This window comes from Canis lupus, chromosome 8 (genome assembly GCF_048164855.1).
Source record: "Canis lupus baileyi chromosome 8, mCanLup2.hap1, whole genome shotgun sequence".
Classification (NCBI taxonomy): domain Eukaryota; kingdom Metazoa; phylum Chordata; class Mammalia; order Carnivora; family Canidae; genus Canis; species Canis lupus.
This window is the reverse complement of record NC_132845.1, coordinates 70051631-70065605: the sequence shown is the minus strand read 5'-3', so window position 1 is coordinate 70065605 and position 13975 is coordinate 70051631. Positions and strand designations below refer to the sequence as shown.

The 13975-nt window shown below is 60.2% G+C and overlaps 2 protein-coding genes across 6 annotated transcripts; one reads left to right on the top strand and one right to left on the bottom strand.

The window, feature by feature from the left end:
• Positions 1-50: 50 nt before the first annotated feature.
• LRWD1 (leucine rich repeats and WD repeat domain containing 1) lies at positions 51-6172 on the bottom strand. 4 transcript variants are annotated; one of them, XM_072837367.1, is made up of 15 exons: positions 5961-6172; positions 5222-5456; positions 5004-5120; positions 4408-4545; positions 4077-4181; positions 3700-3813; positions 3520-3628; positions 3191-3300; positions 2881-3088; positions 2383-2455; positions 2160-2300; positions 955-1046; positions 608-763; positions 408-520; positions 51-319 (listed from the first exon to the last, which is right to left on the bottom strand). In XM_072837367.1, the coding sequence occupies exons 1-15, from the start codon at positions 6038-6040 to the stop codon at positions 179-181; spliced, it is 1932 nt and encodes a 643-aa protein (XP_072693468.1). In that variant the 5' UTR covers positions 6041-6172; the 3' UTR covers positions 51-178. The 4 variants fall into 4 exon arrangements, with proteins under 4 accessions (XP_072693468.1, XP_072693470.1, XP_072693469.1 ...); XM_072837369.1 differs by lacking the exon at positions 4408-4545 and having other exon boundaries at positions 5961-6147; XM_072837368.1 differs by lacking the exon at positions 5004-5120 and having other exon boundaries at positions 5961-6146.
• Positions 6173-6241: 69 nt separating this feature from the next.
• On the top strand, positions 6242-12365 carry ALKBH4 (alkB homolog 4, lysine demethylase). Of its 2 annotated transcripts, none has more exons than XM_072837371.1 (3): positions 6242-6405; positions 8590-8787; positions 11462-12365. In XM_072837371.1, exons 1-3 carry the CDS (start codon positions 6283-6285, stop codon positions 12047-12049), a joined length of 909 nt encoding a protein of 302 aa, XP_072693472.1. In that variant the 5' UTR covers positions 6242-6282; the 3' UTR covers positions 12050-12365. The 2 variants fall into 2 exon arrangements, with proteins under 2 accessions (XP_072693472.1, XP_072693473.1); XM_072837372.1 differs by lacking the exon at positions 6242-6405 and adding an exon at positions 7072-7289.
• The last annotated feature ends 1610 nt before the right edge of the window (positions 12366-13975 follow it).

Sequence of the window (13975 nt, the reverse complement as noted above, 5' to 3'; positions counted from 1 at the left end):
GCTCAAGGTAGGAACACCAGGGGAGCCACAAACAGCTCTCCAGCCTTCCCTCAGACAGCAGAGAGTTTATTAATAAAATATATTCACTGATGAAAAGATTCTCGTCCTTAGCCCCAAAGCTGAATAAGTTAAGTCATGTCCCTGGTGCTCTGCCGCAGAGGCAGGAACCCCACTCTGGCTACTGTCTCTTCCAGATGGCCACGATATTGGAGTCCGTCAGGGCGGTGAGGTAGGTAAAGGTGGGGTTGGCCACCACCGTGTTCACCATGGTCTTGGTCACCATCTGGCCGAGCGCCCAGGGTTGGGGCCACTTAAGAATCTGGGGTGGCAAGAAGAAAGGAGAGCTGGGTTCTGGCGTTCCACACACGGTCCCCAGCAGTGGGAGAGGGCAGGCAGGTGGCGCCTACCTGTGTGGGGGCCTGCGGAGCTGCTGGCCGTGGAGGCGGCTGGGTCAGGATGTGCCTGACGTCGTAAACCCACACGTTGCCCTCTTCATCTCCACACAGCACTATCCCCTCATCTGCTGGGACACATGGACAGAGGTCAAAGGTGGGGTGGGGCTCCCAGGGGTGGGGGGCGGGATTGGGGGGGAGGTGCGTGGGCTCACCGGGACAGGTGCTCAGTGAGAAGTAGGCCAGCTTGGTGGGGGACCACTGCAGCCGAGCCAAGACCACCACTGCCAGAGTGGACTGCTTGCCTCGGCCCATCCAGGTCTGGCTCCAGCTCCACAGGCAGATGGTACCCAGGCTGTTCCCCTTGGAGGCTGTGGGAGGGAGAACAGAGAACTGGGTGGGGGGCCCCCCTAGATGTTTCCTGGTGCACAGTAGGGACCACTCGGGAGCCCCTGGTCCTAAAACCCAGCCCAGGGAGCAGTAGCCCACAGAGGCCTTACCAGGGCCTACCTGGGCTCCCGGGAGGCCAGGCTGTTCCCCCCCTAGGGTGGGGCTTACTCACCCACGACATCCTCATTCACAAATGCCAGCCCATCCACTCTCCGCCCGGCTGCCTCCGCACCCTCGGAAAACACAAACTCCACCTCACACACCCTGCGGGGCAGAAGACGAGGTGGTCAGTTGCCTCGTGCATGCTGGGCAAGTGGCTGCTGCACGTCCCCACATGGAGAAGTGTGTGGGGTCATGTTGTGTCTGGAAAGGCCACCCAGCAGTGGCCCACAGTCCTAGAGATGCCGCCCAGAGCCACAAAAGCTGGCCAAGTACCTAGAGGAGGAGAAGCAGGCACAGCTGAGGCTTGGACTCCTCCCCAAGGCTTGGAGACCAGACAGACCTGGGGACGGGGCACGGGGCTTCACTCTCAGGTGGGGTATGGGCCGGCACAGGCACTTGCCTGGGCAAAAGCCACCAGCTGGCCCGATGCTTCTGTTACTTGGCTCCACAGAGCAGCTGCTTCACTGCCGTTACCTCCCCCCCCACCCGCGCCCCACCCGAAGTTCTTCCCAGACTACTCACGGCACTGAGGACAAAATTCAGTCTTACCAGAGCCAGTGTCCCCTGCTCCAAGCAACCCTGCCACCTCATCCTGTCCTCTCCACTTCCCAGGCTGGGCTGAACCTCCCTGGTCAGCCCACTCTCCCGCCCCTTGCACAGGCCGCCACCCTAGGCCTGCACCTTCTTGCTCTCTGCTGCCCCAACTCCCTTGCTAGGCTCACGTGGAGAAGGCGAGCCTGAGGACCCACCTCACCTCACAGTTCTCTCAACTCTTTCCTTCATACTTGACGTTACAATTCGTGGGGTTTTAATGGGCCACCTTTTTTAAACACCTACCTCTGCCAGAAGGCTGTGGGCCCCACGAGGGCAGGGATGCCATGCCGAGCATGGTCTCCCACCTTCTAGTGGTACAGATAAACCTTTCCAGGCTTCGTGTCTGCCCAGGCACTACCTCCCCACCGCCCAGGTGAGGTGACCACAGCTGGGAGAACCGACCCAGCCCAGTCCCACAGCCAAGCAAGCACTAGAGGGAGGAACAGGGCATGAGACTAGAGGAGATGGGGACAGGCCAGCCTCTTGAAGAGGCCCCTGAAAATGGCCTTTGGCTGCCTAGAATAGGGCATGGCTTGAGCATCACCCATGGCAGATGTGCTTGGGGTCAGACATCTGGACTAGCTGCTGCTTAGCACCCAGACTTGGCTTTTGAGGCCTCACCTCCTCTTCTGCGGCTGGTCCAGCCGCACGTCCCAGCAGCAGCAGCCACCCTCACAGCCAGCCAGCAAGTAGGTGTCCGGACAGGAAGCCACAGGGCAGAGGCGCAGGGGGATGGATGCGGTATCAAGTGTGAGCAGCTGGCTGTCGGCAGGGGAGGAGAGGATGCGGCCACGGACCCAGGTGTCTGCCCTAGCAGCCCCCCTGCCCTGCCCCACGGCCTCACCTGGCCTGGAATTCGTAATCGTGGTTGGGCACCCCGAGGTCCCAGAGGATGATCCGCTTGTCATAGGAGGCGGCTGAGGAGGGGATGGGAAGGGGCTCTGAAGAGGCCCTACTCCCACCTAGGCTGAGACCGTGGTCGCAAGGCTGGCCCTTCCAAGGAGGGCAGGGCCACAGCTGGGAGACCCAAGACTCATAGGCCACCCATCCCTACCTCACCACGCCCCATGCCAGGCAGCCATCTTTTTGCAGGCCTCTGCTCACATACCCCTTCTCGGGCTTACCACACTTGGTGGGGTGGGTAAGGGGGCCAGGATCTGAAGCCTGATCTGTTGTCTCCAATGCCATGCTGCTTCTACCATGGCCAGAGTGGACCTTGGTGGCCTGGTGTGAAGGCCACCAGCCCCAGGACCTCCCTGGCATCCCAGGGAGGGCATACTGAGGTGTCAGGCTGCAGGACAGGGTGTTGGGAATGTCTCAGGTGTGCGGGAGAGGGTCTTACTGAAGAGATGGGTCTCGTGGGTGGGGCTGAAGCAGAGGGTGGCAATGGCCTTCTTGTGGGCCCGGATGACCCCACAGCAGAAGCCAGCTCGCACGTGCAGCAGCCGAACCAGGCCCCGAAGGCCTGCAGCCGCCAACACACTCCAGCGCTTCTTGTGGCCTGCCTGCGTGACCACAGTCAGGGCTGTCCAGGCCACTGAAAAGAACTCCTATGGGGGCAGGGGGCACGGGCGTCACCAAGGGGCCGAGTCTGGACCCCCAACCTTAGCACTGTGCCCCCGGCTGTGCAGGAGCCAGGCCCCAGCACTCACCTCGCCAGGCGCCTTGTACTTGTGCAGCACGATGCCTGTCTGGCAGTCTATCACACACACGGCCTCCCCGCCACACGTGGCCACCGTCTGAGACGTGGCCCCCGCCTGCCCTGTGTTGAAGATCAGCCCAATAAAAACATTCTGTGAAGTCTGCCCCTGCAGCTCCTTCTTCCTGTCCTTACAACACCTTGTAGGCGGTCTCTCCCAGGTCCCCCATTCACTGAGCCCCTGACCCCTGCAGGTAGCATTCCCAGGCGCCCAGTCTAGATAGCTCGTTCTGCTCCTTCCCCGTGGTCTTGCCCTGCCCTGCCTGCCCACCAAAGACATACCCTCCTCCCAGGCTGGCTCAAAGGCGCAGGCCCAGAGCTGCGTCTCCAGGTCCCGAGGGCTGTTGTTCTTGCTGTGACATTGTAGAAAGTGCAGGGGCTCCAGGGTGGGCTGTGGGGGAGGGGGGCAGTGGGGGGTCACAGCTGCCCCAGGCCTTGCTCCCTGCCCCCTTGCTAGCTTACCTGGCTGCCATCAGAGCCCTCGACGTGGGCCGACGAGGAAGAGGTACACACCCGCTTGTTGGGAGACAGGCTGAGTGGGGTGTCATCTGGCCGTTTCAAGGCCACGGGCTTGGCCTATGGAAGGTCAGGGCTGGCCTGAGGGCCTAGGGACCACGGGCCCATCTGCCCAGGGCTTGCGTCCTCGGCATTATAGGCTGGGCTGCACCCTCCCATGGGGGGAGAAAACAAGACATGGCCCAGGGTCAGTGCAAAAGAGCTCAGGCATCAGAGGCCATCTCCTGGGCTTGTTTCCAGGACCCCATTCCCCCTTTCCTTACAGTCTCCTTAGGCAGGAAAGGCCAAGGCAGGCCTTGTGGGCTCCATGGGACCACGCTTACCCTGGGCTCCCGGGCAGCTGTGGCTTTTGGAGGTCTCTCTGGGACGTCTGCCTCCCGCACCTGGATCCCACCAGAGGCCACCAGCTCCTCAGAGATCATCCGCACCTACGTGGGGCCAAGAGAGCAGGACGCTGGGTATGGACCTAGGGGCCCCGGCCCCTCTGGATGCCCAGGGCAGAGGGAGCCCTGGCTTCCAGAGTAAGCTGCCTTCCCTGACCCACCCCACTTTCCACCACCCCTCAGGGCCAGAGACCTCTAGGGCAGCTGAAGGCATGGAAGCCATTGAGGAGTGGGGAGAACCGACTCCCAGCATAGCAGGGTGAGGTCATACCCGCCACTGGGTGAACTCGCTGAGGGACTCAGGCCCATAGCGGACGTCCCTGACAGCAGACCTCACAAAGTCGGCCTGGGCCTTCTCTGCCTCCTCTGGGCTCAGTGCAGCCTTGAACTTCTCCCAGTGAGCTGTGACCTGGTACAAGAGGGACCAGATTCAAGCCCAGTCCACCCCAGATGTCTCGGACCCTCTGTGGCACCCCTGACTCCAATCTTATGGCCACAGATGACTCCACCGCATCCTGGAAGCCTCCATGAGCCACAGCTGTCTTGGTGGCAGCGTGCACAAACCTAAACCATGCCCACATGAGAGAAACTGCCCCGAATAACAGGGTCCAGTCACTGTGAAAGTGTCTCTGCCTCGCTGGCTGGGCCCTGCCCACACACCCTGAGAGAGGACCTCCATGGGCAAGAGGCCAAGCGCCATGGCCAGGCTCAGAGCAACATGTCAGGATAGGACATGAGCACCATTCAGTGTCCCCTGCAGAGAGCCCCTGTCAACCCCGCTCAGGGTCCTCCAAATGTCCAATTCGATCACTCGCTCAAGGGCCCTGAGTGCTCCCGAACACCAGAGATACCTGCCGGCCCCCTCACCCTGCTGGTCAGCTCCCGATTTAGGTTCTCCACCTGAGAACAGGTGGAGGAAGCATCCTTGCCATTGACCTTACGGAGCTTGGGCAGGAGAAAGGAGACTTTCAGGTTGTCACTGACCTGGGGGGAGAGGGAGAATGGCTCAGTGTCACCCCAACTCTGAGCTGTGGCCCCACAGGGTGCTGGCCCTAGGTATGAGGCAGGTGGGGGCCCCCACTTACAGTCAGGAAGGGGTTGCCCTCCAGGCTGAGCTCCTCGAGCTGCGGGAACTGGCACAAGGCAGTGACGTCCCCCAGCTGGTTGTTGGCACAACGGAGGACACGCAAGTGGGACAGGCCCAGGTTGGCGGGCAGCGTCTCCAGCTGGTTGTTGGAGAGGTCCAGCTCTTGCAGCTGCTTCAGGCGGCTCAGGAGCTTGGGGTCCAAGTGCTCTGAGAGCAGCTTCATCCCCGACAAACTGGTTGGGGGCAGACGGGGAGAGCTCAGGACGCAGCCAGGCCTCCCACCTCACACCTGGGGCAGTCCTGGGTGCCTGAGGGCTTTCTCAGCAGAGATTCTCGTGCACGCGCAGCCTTTCCTTCTTAAAATCTTTTAACTACAACTGCGTACAAGCTGGCCCTCCAGGACGCTCTCCCCGATCCTCTAGGGGGGCTCCTTTGTGCTGCCCAGGGCCTCAGGAACTAGCTCGACAGGCTGCTTAATACCCTTTCTGCAGAACTGTCTCCCCTACAGCCCGGGCGCCCTTCAGGGGAGAGGCCACCCCGGGCCCCGCCCGCCCGTCTCTTAGCGGGAGCTCGGCGCTTGGCCCGAGTGACTGGAGACGCCGACTAGCCGACAGGGCGATAACGGGGCGGGAAGGGAGTGGGCAAGAGTCCCAGCCTTTCTGCCCGACCTGCCGGCGACCCAGGCCCTGGGGGTGGGCTGTGTGGCCCCGGACGGCGGCCCCCGGCCCGCCTCTTACTCCAGGCTCCGGATCTTCCCCAGCCGGTCGCTCTTGGGACGCCCCCGCTGCATGAGGAGCCGCGCCGAGAGGGGCCCCATGGCGAGGAGGAGCGGCCCGCGCTGGCCGGTCGTTGGCACCGGCGTCCGGTTGGGTCCGTACCGCCCGTAAACCGACGCGAACGTCTGCCGCCGGCGAAGCTCTAGAGGCGGCGGCGCGCGAGCCCGTAGCTAGCGACGACCGGAAGGAAGTGGTCCCGCGGACCTCGTGCCTCGCGGGCGGACTACAACTCCCAGCGGCCCGCGCGGCCCCGCGCCTGCGCCCTGGCCGCCAGGACGGGGCGATGGCGGCTGCGGCGGTGGCGGCCCCCGAGGTCCTCCGGGAATGTGGCTGCAAGGGCATCCGGACCTGTCTGATCTGCGAGCGGCAGCGCGGAGGTGACCCGCCCTGGCAGCACCCCCCGCAGGTGAGGGCTGGGGGAGGGGCCGTGCCACAACTCCCTTCTTCCTATGGGGAAACTGAGGCCCAGACTGGCTACGGAGACTGGCCCGGGATCAACCCGTGTCGGGGGCCCTCGCGGGGGAAGGAGGGCCGTTGCAGGATGAGACGAGCGCTTTGGGGGGGTGGGCTTGGAGCGGGGAGGGGGCTGAAGTGCGTGCTGTCCTACCACAACTCCCCTCTGAGCCCCGGGGGGAGTGTGACGGCAGACCTCCCGTAGCCCCCAGGTCTGGGGCTTGGGAGCTTGCGGGAGAGGGGAGACCACCCGGAAAGAGAAGCGGATGCCGAGAACCAGGCAGGGCAAAGTGTCCTAGACGCCGTTGAGCCGGAGTGGGCAAGCAGGAAATGAATTCCAACTAATTAATGAAAAAGAACTCCGAGCCTTTGCGGCCGGCCTGGGCGTTCCCGCCGGGGGAACTGCTTGGGCAGGGGTCTGGGAGGAGCGGGATGCCTCAGGGGCGGGGTCCTGACCACGGGGGGCTCCGTGTGTGGTCCCTGGGTAGGCCAGACCTGTCCTGAGGGCCTCCAGCAGCCGCTCAGGGTTTTAAAGGAAGTTACACGTGATCTTTAGAAAGATCCCGGGAATGGGGGGGAAGCAGATTGGAAGGTATGGAGCCTGGGAAGCCAGTGCAGAAACTGCCAGAGCGTCCTTGGCGAAAGCTTGGAAGGTCTTGTGGAAAACAGTCTGGTGATTTCTCAGCAAACTAAAAGTAGAATTACTGTGTGATCCAGCAGTTCTGGGTAGACACCCAGAAATATCGAAAGCAGACACTTGAAGAGATACTTGTACGCCCACGTTCTAGCAGCATTCCTAGCAGCGCTGTTCCCAGCAGCTACAATATGGAAGCGAGCGTAAGTGTCCAGCAGTGGATGGCGGATAAACAACATGTGGCATACTGACCGCGGTGGAATATTATGTGCCTTAAAAAGGAAGGGCATTTTGACACCTGCTGGGACATGAATGGATCCTGAGATCATTATGCTGACTGAAATGTCAGTCACAAGAGGATAAATACTGCAGGATTCCACTTATGTGAGGTCCACAGAGGACTCAAATTCATAGAACGGCAGGTGCCTGGGACTTGGGGAAAAGAAAGAAGAGTTGTTTAGAGGACAGAGTCTTAGCGAGGGGGAGTGGGGGCACAACAATATGATGGTACCTAACACTGACCCATACACTTAAAGGTGGTGACGATGACAAATTTTATATGACATATATTTTGCCACAATTAAAGCCTGAGAAGTGCCAAAAGTCTGAACTTTGCCTACGACCAAGGGCGTGGGGGTAGCATCTGTCCAACTTGCTGGTTGTGGGATGAGCAGAAGGTACCGGATGACTCCCTGGTTTTAATGTGTTCGTGTGAGGTGCAAGAAGACATAGGACACGTTGCTTCACAGATAAAGTGGATAGCAGTGGTCGTGAAACGTAAAGGGGGAGAAAGCAGAATTAACTGGACAGGGTGGGCCTCAGACTGCCTGATAAGTGAGTCCCGAGTCGGGTATAAAAAGCCAGACTTGTGCTAAGTCATTGGCTGGGGGCTGCGTGGGATTAGGATGGCCTCAGCCTGAAACCTGAGGCAGGGCGAGGAAGGCACCACAGCAGGAGGTTGTCAGTTGGGCACTCCTTGAGGATGACTGGCAAGTTCTCTCTTGGGAAAGGAGATTCAGACAGTGCCTCCACAGCCACAGAGGCAGGGCCCAGAGTCATCCCTGCCCCAGAGACGGCGTCTGCCCCACAGCTGCCCAGCAAGCTCGCCCTCTGGACAGCCCCGGGGTCCTATCCTTTAGACACCCCACAGCGACACCAGGACGGTGAGGACTCACAGGCAGCCCCCAGCTCTGCAGCCTTAGGCTAGTTCCTTAACTTTGCTTGGCCCAGGTCACCTCATTTTTAAAATGGAGAACAGATAGTGGTTACATGGATGCTCTTCCCACATAAGATGAAGAAAGAGAGAAAGGCCAGGGCAGAGGGCCCTTCTCAAGAGGCAGCCCCAGGCCGGGGTTCCGCCTCCCTTTGGACTCCAGCTGCTTTCCAAAGTGGCTTCAGAGAACCCCTGTGCGGTGGGCTGCCCCCGAGGAGGCCTCCAGAAGGCACACACTTGGGCGGGGGAAGGGCTTCAGTGGTTCCAAGTCCCTCATCTTTCTTTTGCAGAAAACGCACCGTTTCATTTACTACTCTGACACTGGCTGGGCCGTGGGGGCCGAGGAGTCTGACTTTGAAGGCTGGGCCTTCCCCTTCCCTGGTGTGACGCTGATCGAGGACTTTGTGACCCAGGAGGAGGAAGCCGAGATGGTGCAGCTGATGGACCGTGAGCCTTGGAAGCTCTCCCAGTCGGGACGGAGAAAGCAGGTAGGCCAGCCGCAGCTGGGGAGGAGGGGAGGACCAGGCTGGCTGGTCAGAGAGGACTCCCCCCGTTGGGCCCCTCAGACTCCCTGCCCTGCGTGCTTTTGCTCACTTTCCTCCCAATACCTCTCCCTGTGGCCACAGCATCTCAAGGCCACTAGGGGGGTCAGCTCCCCTGTCCCTGAGGTTTGGGCAGCCAGGGGAGTGGTGCATGGGGTGTGTTGGAGGAAGGGGCACAGGCAGGCGTGGCCTGTTCAGCTTCCTCACCAGACACCCCAGACGTGAGGTGGGGCCATCCAGCTGAGGGCAGACTGATGCTCAGCTTGGAGGGTTTCTAGAAGGCCGCCGGTCACCTTCCTGCCAAAGTCCTCTCCCCATCAGTTTCGAGATCCTCAGGCCCCCAAGTCCTAGACCTCCCCTCTGTCGGGGATCGCAGCCCTTCTTTCCTGCAGCTGTGTCTGCCAGGACCTGCAGGCTAGGCAACGGATGCCTTCTCTTCTTCCCTCCCCTTCCTGTCCCCTCTCCTTTCTGTGACCTTTGGTGCCAGGCCGGTCATCACACCACTCACTCTGGTGCTCCTGTGCCCTGTGGCCCCTCACCATCCTACAACTTCCACCAAACCCCAGCCCCGGTCAGGTCTGCCTCCTGTGGCAGGTGGTCTCCTGGGCCTGGCTGTCCAGCCCAAGCTGGGCTGTCCTGCCCCGGAGGTCACCCCAGTGTCCTCTAGGATGGCCCCCTTGTGGCTTCTCCTCCCGCACCTTTCCCCTTCCCCCAGCTCTCTGGCTGTCTCTCTGCTGACAGCCAGGCCTCTCTGTGCGGGGGTGCGCTTCTCACCCCACCCAGGCCTTCTCTCCCTGCCCTGGCTTAGAAGGTGCTGTCCGACCTTGCTCCCCTCTGCCCCTGACATCGCCTGTTCCTCAGCTGGACCTTTCCCACCAGACCGCCCGCAGGCTCCACCTCTCACCCCTGCAGCCCAGCTCCTTGGAGGGCTCCTTCATTGTCTTCAGTGCCTCTCCTCCCATCCCGCTGAGCACCCCGCTGAGCACCCGCACCACTTCCATCCCAACCTCTGCACCCTCACCTAATGGCCAGTTTTCAGGCTCAGTCCTCAGGCCCCTTCTCCTTTTCCAGACACTGCCTTGCCGGGCTCCATGAGTCACGGCTCTGACACTGTGCATGCGCTTGCAACTCCCACACTCACGTCTCCAACTGGCTTCCCATATTTGCCAGATCCTAACTGAGCTTTAGGTCTTGGCCCGCCCCTGCAACCCTGCCATGTCCCCATCTCGGCAAATTCCATCTTCCATCTGCTCTGGCCGGAAAGCATGGAGCTTTCCAGATTTCTCTTTCTCCTTGGTAGTCCCTGTGTACTTTCTCCCTTCACACATACCCGGAATCTGAAAACCCAGCCACCCCCACGGCCCCCCTCTAGGTCCCAGCCCCTGGTTCTGCCACCAGGATTCCTGTGGGAGCCTCCTGTGGCCCTCACCCTCCTTCTGTCAGCTTGCCTTGGAGAGGACCCCTCCTCAGGTGGACCTGCTGCTCTGTGACAGATCCGCCAGGCCTTTCCCTGCTGCTCCAGGCAGCCCCCTCCAAGTCACGTCCCTCTGTGCCCTGCTCTTCCAGCCCTCCTCCCTTGCCTGCTGCTGCCTGGGTTGGGGGGAGCCGCTCTGAGCCGTGCTCATGCCAAAGCTGGAAGGAGAAAGACATTTGCACCAGATAGCACCACCCTCCACTGGGGGTGGGGGGACCCAAAGAGGGCAGGAATTGGTGGATAAATGGACATCCCTTGGGTTACAAGTCTGAGGAGTATTCTAGAAAGCTCCTCCCTAATCGTAAAATTCTCTCATTTAAACTGTATGGTTTGTTTTGCTATATTCATAACGTGCAGCCATGTCCAGTGCCTGCTTCTGGAACGTGCCCATCACCCCAAGGAAACCTGTACCTAGCAGCAGTCCCTCCCTGCTCCTCTGGCCCCTGGCAACTGCTAATCTACTTTGCCTCTGGATTTGCCAGCTCTGGACAGTTCATGTAAATGGGATTACATAACACGTGGCCCTTCATGTTGGCTTCTTTCACTGACCACAACGTCGGCAGCCTGTGTCAGTGTTGTGTGGCATCTGTGGCTGGATGGTGCTCTGTCGTATGGCTCTGCCACGACCGCCTCACCCACTCGTCTGATTGTGGACAGTGGGTCGTTTCTCGGGTTTCTGGCTGCTGTGAACACTCAGGGGCACATGTCTGTGTGGCCAGGAGTAGAATTGCTGGGCCACATGCTAATTTCTCTCTTGTGGTTCAAGCCCTAGTGATCCCAGCTTTGACCGCTTGCTGAGGCTGCCTTGGGCTAGCCCTCCCTCCCTTGCTACTCTTTCTTCCCACCTCCCAACCCCTTGGTATCATGTCCCCGGGCCTTGTTTGTCTCTCCCTCTGGTTTCAGGGGCACTTCATCCCCCCTTCCCTGCTTTATTTTTTCCCTTAGTGTTTATCAACATCAGAGTGTTTGCTGTTTATTTGTCATTGATGCTGGCCTCCTGCTGCTGGAGAGCCAGATCCTGATCCACAGAGTCAGGCAGTTTTGCCTGTCTTGGTCACCGCGATCAGATTCTCCAGACCTGGTCTGTGATAGCCATCCCCATAAACTCAGACGTTTCTCCACTTCCTCTCTGTCCTCACCCTTCAGGACTATGGCCCCAAAGTCAACTTTCGGAAACAGAAGCTAAAGACCACTGGCTTCAGAGGCCTCCCTAGCTTCAGCCGGGACGTGGTGCGGAGAATGGCCCTATACCCCATTCTGGAGGACTTCCGGCCGGTGGAGCAGTGTAACCTGGACTACTGCCCCGAACGGGGCTCGGCCATCGACCCCCACCTGGATGACGCCTGGCTGTGGGGGGAGCGGCTGGTGAGCCTCAACCTCCTGTCCCCGACTGTGCTGTCCATGTCCCGGGAGGCACCCGGCAGCCTGCTGCTCTGTCTTGCTCCTTCCGGCTTTCCGGAGGCCTTGGTGGAGGGCGTGATGGCCCCCAGCAGGTCCGTGCTGTGCCAGGAGGTGGAAGTGGCCGTCCCTTTACCCCGCCGCTCCCTGCTCGTGCTCACAGGCGCTGCGCGGCACCAGTGGAAACACGCCATCCACCGCAGACACATCGAGGCCCGCCGCGTGTGCGCCACCTTCAGGGAGCTGTCGGCCGAGTTCTGTCCCGGCGGGAGGCAGCAAGAACTAGGGCAGGAACTCCTGCAGATCTCTCTCTCCTTTCAGGGGAGACCTATGTAAGCCACCTCCCCAGGGACAGGAGCTGGCACCGGCTCCAGGGTCGACTGTTGGCCAGGTGCCCAGCTCGGGGTCTTTCTCCCCAGCTTCTAGCTTTTAAGAGAAGACTGCTTAGCATCCTGACACCACGACAGTATGGGCCCTGCCTGGGAGCCAGTTGTGATGGGACGCGCCTCAGGTCCTGTTTGACCTGTGCTGTGGCCGCCTGTGTGGCTGGCTTGTCACAGTTTGAGGGCAGTGGGATCATTTGAGCTTAAACGTGTTGGCACCACCTTTCCTCCTTTATATCCCTCCCTTAATGAAGTTCCCTGATACCCCATTCTCCAGTCCTTTGATTTGGGAAGTGAGTTGGAGAACAGAATTGACAGAAGATTGAAAGTTACTATTTCAGCCTGCAGAGCTGGTGACAGCCTCTGAGTTGGGCTCTGCCTGGGTCACGTTTGACCCCCAGGAGGTGTGGGAGGCAGTGAGGAGAGAGGTCTCCTGAGAGTCTGGTCCCACCTCCTTCCCCGCCCTAGGGAGAAGCACGATGTTCACTTGACACTGGTGCTGTGTGGGGTGCTCACCTAGATTGGTGGCCAGCCCTCTTCTGCTGCTTATGAGAAAATACACTCACCAGCCACATGCTCAGCGCCAAACTTTGGGACCAGGGCCCCATCATAGCCCAGGAAAATTCATGGTCCCCATTGGTCTTCGGTCATTCTAGAACCTTCTATGAGCAGTCAGGTGGGGGGCAGTCACTGGCTGCCATACACTGTCTGTGAAGTGGCATCACTCTCGAGACCTGTGGAGAGGCCGCTGGTTTCTAGTGGTTGAATGAGCCCAGCTACAGGGCAGGTGAGCTCAATTGGAGCAGGAGGGTGGACGGCTTCTTCCCAGAGTTGTGACCCTCGCCGACCCTGCTCTGGGGCCCTCACTGGGCATTCAGATGTAGGCCTGGCTGGAGCTCCAGCCAGTCCTGTTGCATATGAGCAGCTCGGTGGGCTTGCAAGCCTGGTGGCCTACTTCTTGGGGGCCTGTGGGGAGCCTATGCCCTGACAGGCTGGGCCTTAGAGCACCCGTGTGTGGAGCCTGTGAGATGCTGTGCTGACATGTGTGTCTGGGAAATGCTGCACACCCAGACCTGTGGGGGAGAGGCCTACGAAGGCCGGGAGAGCTGCTCGGCAAAGCAGCCCATCTCCCCACAGCATCACCCAGTGCTTGGCAGACATTTGACAGTGGGGCCCTCCTACAGCCCTGCAGAGCGCACCTCAGGCCCCACTCCATGCCGTGGTCCATGCAGTCCGCAGAGCACACACTGGGACATGCTGCATCATGTCACGGCCAAGTTGGTGGCCCCAACTTTGTCCTTGAAGCTACAATCTGCAGAGCATCTGGTTCAGTGTGCCCACCTCAGCATCCACTGCTCATGCCGCCACCTAGGTTGGCGTTGGGCAAGGCCCCAGCTGGGGTGGTTCAGCCACAGCCTGAGGGGTACAATGTTTGAGGTTGCAGTTCGCTCTGCGTGAACAACAGATACGCGGGCAGACCATTCTGTCCTAATGCTCTGGCAGTCTCTGACTATGAGGAGAGATGGGCCTTACAGGCACGTACTAATGTGGATGTATCCACTCAGGGTGGCCTCCTGCACCACCTTTCAGAATCAGTCAGGGGAGCTCAGCTGATACTCAGCCTGTCCTGCTCTGAAAGACTGTAAGGAAACTCAGGGCCTTTATTTGTTTGGAGCTGGGGGCAGGGAGGCCCAGGCTGGTCCCATTGGGCAGGAGGATGCTGAGCTCTGTCTAGGGAGCATCCTCTGGGTTATTCCTGTTGAGGCTCACGTAGAACCTGTCTATACTGTGTTCCCAGTAACTGTGGGGGGGACCCACAGACACCAGGAGCTGGAAAGAGGGTTCAGCAGGTTGTAAATGGGCCTAGTGAAGAATCTCA

Excerpts from the sequence above, each read along its gene's own strand:
- LRWD1 (XM_072837367.1), bottom strand. The coding sequence starts at position 6,040 with ATGGGGCCCCTCTCGGCGCGGCTCCTCATGCAGCGGGGGCGTCCCAAG. Across the intron at positions 3,629-3,699 it reads AGGGCTCTGATGGCAGCCAG|CCCACCCTGGAGCCCCTGCA; the intron begins GTAAGCTAGCAA and ends CCTCCCCCACAG. Across the intron at positions 1,047-2,159 it reads GACCAGCCGCAGAAGAGGAG|GGTGTGTGAGGTGGAGTTTG; the intron begins GTGAGGCCTCAA and ends TCTGCCCCGCAG.
- ALKBH4 (XM_072837371.1), top strand. The coding sequence starts at position 6,283 with ATGGCGGCTGCGGCGGTGGCGGCCCCCGAGGTCCTCCGGGAATGTGGC. Across the intron at positions 6,406-8,589 it reads CCTGGCAGCACCCCCCGCAG|AAAACGCACCGTTTCATTTA; the intron begins GTGAGGGCTGGG and ends TTTCTTTTGCAG. Across the intron at positions 8,788-11,461 it reads AGTCGGGACGGAGAAAGCAG|GACTATGGCCCCAAAGTCAA; the intron begins GTAGGCCAGCCG and ends CTCACCCTTCAG.